General features: G+C 35.2%; 1 protein-coding gene across 1 annotated transcript; it reads left to right on the forward strand.

Moving 5' to 3' along the window:
* On the forward strand, positions 1257-5000 carry LOC109727364. The gene is made up of 3 exons (XM_020257464.1): positions 1257-1392; positions 3852-3959; positions 4519-5000. The coding sequence occupies exons 1-3, from the start codon at positions 1330-1332 to the stop codon at positions 4762-4764; spliced, it is 417 nt and encodes a 138-aa protein (XP_020113053.1). The 5' UTR covers positions 1257-1329; the 3' UTR covers positions 4765-5000.

Consider the following 6597-nt stretch of genomic DNA (forward strand, 5'->3'; position numbering starts at 1 on the left):
CAACCTCATCTCGCGGTCGGACGAAAAGGCGCGATGTGAGATTCGACTTCTATGCCTGGCTTCGTCCCGCCAAACGCCGGATCTCCGGAGACGGTGCGGCTTCTCCGGCTTGTCCATTTCAACCTCTGAGTTTCTTTGTTACAAACACTACGCAAATGGGCCCAAACAAGCCCACAACCCAAAATCCTAAGCCCATAGCTATTTGGGCCTAATTGTAACCAAACAGGCCCATACACAAGATATTTTTGTGAGAAACATATGAGTGGTCAAATGGTACGTTGACCCCTCTACTATAAACTTTCTAAAATAGGCCCCTTAACTCTTCTATTTTTTTTAATTTGAATTTTATAATTAACGAGTCAAAAAATTTTGTTAAATTTCATGGCTAAATTAGCTTATTAATAACAGTTAATTTATCTGTTCCGATGGTGAAATATCCAATTCCACGGTAGGCTCCGTTAGTCATAGTTTATGCTATTAGAATTATTTAGAAATCAAATTGCATTTTTTTTTTTTCATTTGACTAATGAATGAGTAGTCTCAAGATAAACGACTAAAAATAAAAATTTTATAAAAAAGATAATAAAAAACTTAAATTTTAAATCGAAAGTATTATTTTTTGCTTTTGATATTAAGTAGAATTTTCTTTTAAAATTTCATACAAATTGAATTTTTCTACATTGTTGAATTTACTAGCATGCCACATCGGCCGTTAAAATAGTTATTTTTTAGACCCTTTGATTATTTGTAAATAGCGTCAAAATATTATTATGAAATTTGATTTCTAAATAGTTATAATAATATAGATCATACTTAACATGGCCGATCGTCGAATCGAAACTTATTTAACTACAAACTATTATAATTTAGCTATTCAATCTTTCAAAACTTTGATTTATTTTTCAATCTTTTAATTTATTTGATTTGGGTTAGTTAACTTTGATTTAAAAACTTAAATACGTGCTTATATTTACATATTTAGTTACTATGCTTAAAACAATTCTCACAACTATAAACTTATTAAAATAAATAATCAGTTTAAATTTTAAAATAAAAGTGCTATTAACTGACTAAATAAAATAATTTTTAAAAAATAAATAGTAAAATTAAAATTTTGAAAGTTTAGATACAATTCGAAATTGTCCATATTTTAGGTAAATAACTTATGTACCATTTTTTAAAGCTAGTAAGGTACATAGTAGAAGGGCCAATTTCAGAATTGTCCATAGTTGAGGGCGTCTCCTTACATTTTCACCAAAAACGGATAATAAGAATAAGAAATAAAATTACGAAGAAGGGCGAGATCGAGAGGGGGGAAAAGGGACGAAAATGGCGGAAGAAGCAAAACCCGACGCGCAATTATTCGATCTCTTATCCACGCTCCTGGAACAGGTTATCTATTTATTCTGCTTAATTATTCCCAATTTATTCACGAATTAATCGTTTTTTTTTCTCCGGTTCATTTCGTATCTGTATCATTTATAGGGAGATCGAAGCGTATTTGGCGCTCGATTGATCACACTCGATGAATAATTTTATATTTTATAGTTTATTTTGCGATTCAAAAACATGTTTTTAGGTTGAAATTTGGGGAATTGATCTGTATATAATGTGGAGATGTGAGAGATAAATTAATGTATTACTAGTGAAGTTATCCGCACATTGCGGCGGACTAATACTATAAAAGGTAGAAGATAAAATAAAAAATTTGAAAATTTTGACTTGCCATGGGACATAAATAAATACAAATAGTATGAGAAAAAAGAGTATAAAAAGGTTTTATTTTACTTTTTTTTTTGTGAAAGCGAGTGGTTTAGATGATAATAAACTATGTGAACGCATTAATTGAAAAGTGCGTGGGTGGGGAGACGAAACATCGAGTGGAGATGAGAGGTGGGAAGGCGAAGCATAAGAAAGTGAGAAGGGGTGAGAAGGGGAGAGAAGGCGAGGGTGAAAGAGGAACTGTCATGTGGCAAATTCTATGGAGAATAATGTATAGGTATAGATTAATCTTTTTCTCACTTTTTTTCTTCTGTAATTGACTTCGGCATTGGGCGGACCGAAGTCAATTATGCAATTTGTGAGAGTTTGAGTGTCGACTTTCGACCGAAGGTGAATTTACGATGAACCAAACAACGGAAGTGGACATGTACGGCCGAAAACTACTTCACCCCTGTTCCTAGTATGTGGATTAGTTTTGTGTCACATCGTGTGGTGTACATATACGGCCGAAAACTACTTCAACCCTCTTTCTAGTGTGTGGATTAGTTTTGTGTCACATCGTGTGCTGTCGTGTCCGGCACGTGAAGTTGTTTGTGCTGCATGCTAGTCTAGTGGCGTATTCTCTGTTGGTTAGGGTTATGCCGGGTGCCTAGCTGTGTTTTACGTGGTGTTGAGAATAATAGTCCCATACTAGATAGCAAAAAAAAAAAAAAACACGACTTGTATATAGAGTAGAGGATATCTCCATCTATCAGCTTAAGCTTTTTTGGGATGGGTTCGAGCCTTTGAGCTAGCGGTTTGGCTTAATAGGCCAGCATTCTGCCCTGTGGCGGAAGGTTAGGTTGGACCAAGTTATGTTCGAAATGGCGTGAAGCTGAGTCGAACCGAGTCATGTTCGAAGTGGCGTGAGGCTGGTTGGATTGAGTCACAATCGAAACCTGTAAACGATGTATATGTGCGTTTTAACTGAATTGGTTGTATTTTTCAAACAGCACGAGCTTTTGGAATTAATGGTCAGCGCCAACGATCCGACACGGCGGTGCGGGGAAAGTAGCGTAATAACGTGCTTGATGGAATAATATTTCTAATGTTACAATGAGGGCAATCCATTTAGCGTAGTCTTGTAATTGACTAATTTCGTTTACGCGTATTCCCTTAGCTTTGAATTTGAGGTTATTTAGATAAGATTTGATAAGTAGATTGATAGCAATATGGTTGCAAATCTTGGAAAGGCAAACTTCAGTAATTGTTACTGTATCCCCTACTCGTCATATCCTAAGATTTTTATAATTTGTTGTATGATTGTATCATATTGTGGTGTATTCTTATCTCGTATCCGTGTCCGCACAACATAACCTAATGGCACATGAACAAGAACAGTACGAAAATGGACCAGAACACCACGAAATTCCGATTAGTTTTATTCGTTATTTATTACAATGCCTGTCTAGAAGTTTCGGAAGCTACCTGTTTCCATGAGTTCACATAACAATTCTGTCTCTAAAAAATGTTCTCTGAATTTTCTTAACTATGTTGTCTGCTTTTTCTATTCTATTTTTCATGGCTCTTTGGGCAGCTTGGCGATCATCTTATAACATTTTTCCTTTTTCTCAGCTAATTCTGGGCATGAATCATTAGGTGATTCATGAAAACATATTAATACATTGTAAAGAAACTTATAACTTCTTCTTGTTGTTGAAGCTTATAACTTCTTGTTGTTGATGTAAATATCTTTCTTCTAAGTTCTAACTTTGTTCTTCGCGTTTTAAAGTTTGGTATGCATATGTCGCTTGTGCAAATAGTAATGTTTAATTCGAATTTCGTTTGGTTTTGTTCGAGCAATGTCCCTTTCAACACTTCAAGCCATTGAAGCTAATCAGATTAACTGCTTGTTAGCCACGCTTTATTTATAACTGCTATGACAGTATATTATCTCATTCATCATGTGCCGCAAATCTCAAGCCACTTGAAATTGACCTCGTAAAAGTACGATAACAATTCTTGGATGAAATTTATCTCATAATTTCAGATATGAAATGTCATGCAACATTGTCGTAGAAAGCTAACTTGCGGACGAACGGTTGCGAGATTTGATAAAATTTCAAACTTATGAATAATGACTCATGCAGGTTGAGTCACTGAGCAACCAAGAAGAGGTTGAACTGCGGGCGAAAATAGAAGCACTAGCGTTGGAAGTCTCAAAGGTTCCACCTAAGCCATCTAAACATCTCGGTGAGGTATTCAGCGATTTATTACTGATGGTTACATCATTATAATGGCTTGCTTTACCTGATTGTAGTTTTTGGGGAAGTGTTTGTTGAGTATAACTTTTTGAAAAAGCATATAGCTTTTACAACGAAATCCTCCTCCTCCCCAAACAGCTTCCCGCACAGCAAACACACAAGCTTCAAAATTTACCTCATACTTTTGGAGTTTAGAAGTTCATTTCAGCTTCCTTTCTGCAGTGAAAGATCTAGAAATTGTTTTTGCTACAAGCTGTCATAGATGCTAGGCCAAACAATATTTTCGTATGAATTGAGCTTCTATGCTTTTCAAAGTACCAAGTCATTGGTGCTTGTAGGTTTTCGTTCCTTGAATTAAGGGATGTGCGGTTAGGATGATAGTGTTTTTCTTAGGGTTGAGTGGATGGTTGGTTGAATAATATGATCTAACGTGTGGAAATGGTTAAAAGGTAGATCTAACGGCGAAAGACTTACAAGCGCCAAGTGCTTGGTACTTTTAAAAGCACCGTAGCCGGATTCTTTTCGTATTACATATTCGTTTCTACCTTTATAGTTGGAGATAGCTGCCGAGTTGGACAAGTTATCGGCGAAGCTCGACGATGTCGACAAGATGATATCGTCGGCCATGGCGGCTGATCCGCAGGTCCAGTCTCTTTTGAGCAGCACCGCCGATGTTTGGATGCCTGTCATCACTGCGACTGCCGACGAAAGGCGAGGATTTACGGCGACAAACAGTGAGAATGGCCATGAGGAGCAAGACGATGGGCCAGGCCATTCATCTATCAATGCAGAACAGTAAATTTTGGCTCGGAACAATTGTTTCATTTTCGTTCTATTTCTTTTAATCTATACATATGCAAATGGGATGCATCAAAAGTTCTCTTTCAGTTAAGAATCCTCTGTATTTTATTTTCTTTATATCTTGTTTCTTTATGAGGTGATGTTTATTAGGGCCTCTGGTACTTGGATGAGATTTTCCAAAAGATCAATAATGATGTGGATTTCCCTTGTGGCTTTTGTGGGATTTAAATACTATTTTGTTGCTTTCACCTGGGCAAAGTGGAGATGCAATTTTGCAGAGTAAATTGATAGCTTATTGCAGGGAAAACATAAAAATTTGAGCATGAGATGGATTTGTATGATTACTTGCAAATGTAACATGTACAGTGTGTTGTGTTGTTTTATAGTGGTATCTGAGTCGGGTTGTTATAGTGCTATATTTGTTTCACCGGAACTGGAGAGCGATGATGTGAATTTTGGTCGTAAATGCTTATTTTTATTATTTGATTCACTGGAGAGCAGTATTAACGTTGAAACAATTTCGTTTTTGTGTCATTCAGTTCTTGCCAAACAAAAAACAAAATCGAAAAAACTTTAGTTTCACAAACATAAAAATAAACATCGAAAGAGATTATTTTTATTTGAACTTTATTTTATTCAAGAGTCTAGAACTAGGCTCCTATGCTTTCGAAAGTACGGGGGCCTCCGTATTTGTAAGTTGTTTTCGATGATGGGACGTCCGATTCGGTGATCGGTTTCGTTAGACATGATCTACGCTCTTGGAACTATCTAGAAATCAAATTTTATAATTTTTTGACTTCATTTGCCTAGTGAACGAGTAGTCTCAAAATGAACGGTTGAAAATAAAAATCTCATAAAAAATAATGATAAAGGACTCAAATTTCAAATCGGAAGTATTGATCTTGCTATTGACATTAAGTAGAATTTTCTATTAAATTTTCATATAATTTGGATACTTCTACACCGTTGAACTTAAAAACATGCCGCATTGGTCGTTAAAATAGTCATTTTTTTTTTACCAACTGTCCCTAGAACAAGTGGCAAAGAGTTTGGTGGTTAATACCCGAGACCCAAGTTCGAATCCTAGTTGATTCATATTTCCAGCTAAGTTTATTTCTAAATGAAATAAACGAAGCAAGTAGCGTGCTACCTATCTCTAAAAAAAAATAGTCATTTTTGGAACATTTTGATCGCTTAGTAAATGATGTTAAAACATTATAAAATTTAGTTTCCAGATAATTTCAATAAAGTAGATTATACGTAACGGAGCCGAACGTCAAATCAGAAGTCTTATCATCGAAAATAATTTATAAGTACGGAGATTTCGGTACTTGCGAAAGTATTGTAGACAGACTCCAAAAGCCTATTGTAATTTAAACTTTACTTTCGACGAAATAAACATGCCTTAAATATCTGAATTATTTAATTTCAAAAAGTGAGTTGCTGGTGACTTGAATCCAATTCTCTTATGTTATGTTTTTTTTAAAAATTATCTTCTGACCTTTTTTCATTGTCAACTTGTGTGGATTTAGGACAAATGTAACATTCCTGCCACGTGGACTCATTAATTTTCACTCTACTTATCAAAGTGTGGCAGGTGGACCCCACAAAATCAATTTTCCAAATCTCTAAAATCCTTTTCATTTCCTTTTCTTTTATTTATTTAAAGAGACGTGCATAGACCTAACACGCATTAGTTATTGCCGCATTAAAACTTCGCCTTGACCACTAGCCCTTTCTTTTTTTTTTTGTCCTCTTATTAAAAATATTTGTAAAATATAATCATAGAAAATAAAGTTAATTGTAAATCATCTTCGCTATCCCACTGTGA

Source organism: Ananas comosus, linkage group 22, assembly GCF_001540865.1.
Source record: "Ananas comosus cultivar F153 linkage group 22, ASM154086v1, whole genome shotgun sequence".
Taxonomy (NCBI): Eukaryota; Viridiplantae; Streptophyta; class Magnoliopsida; order Poales; family Bromeliaceae; genus Ananas; species Ananas comosus.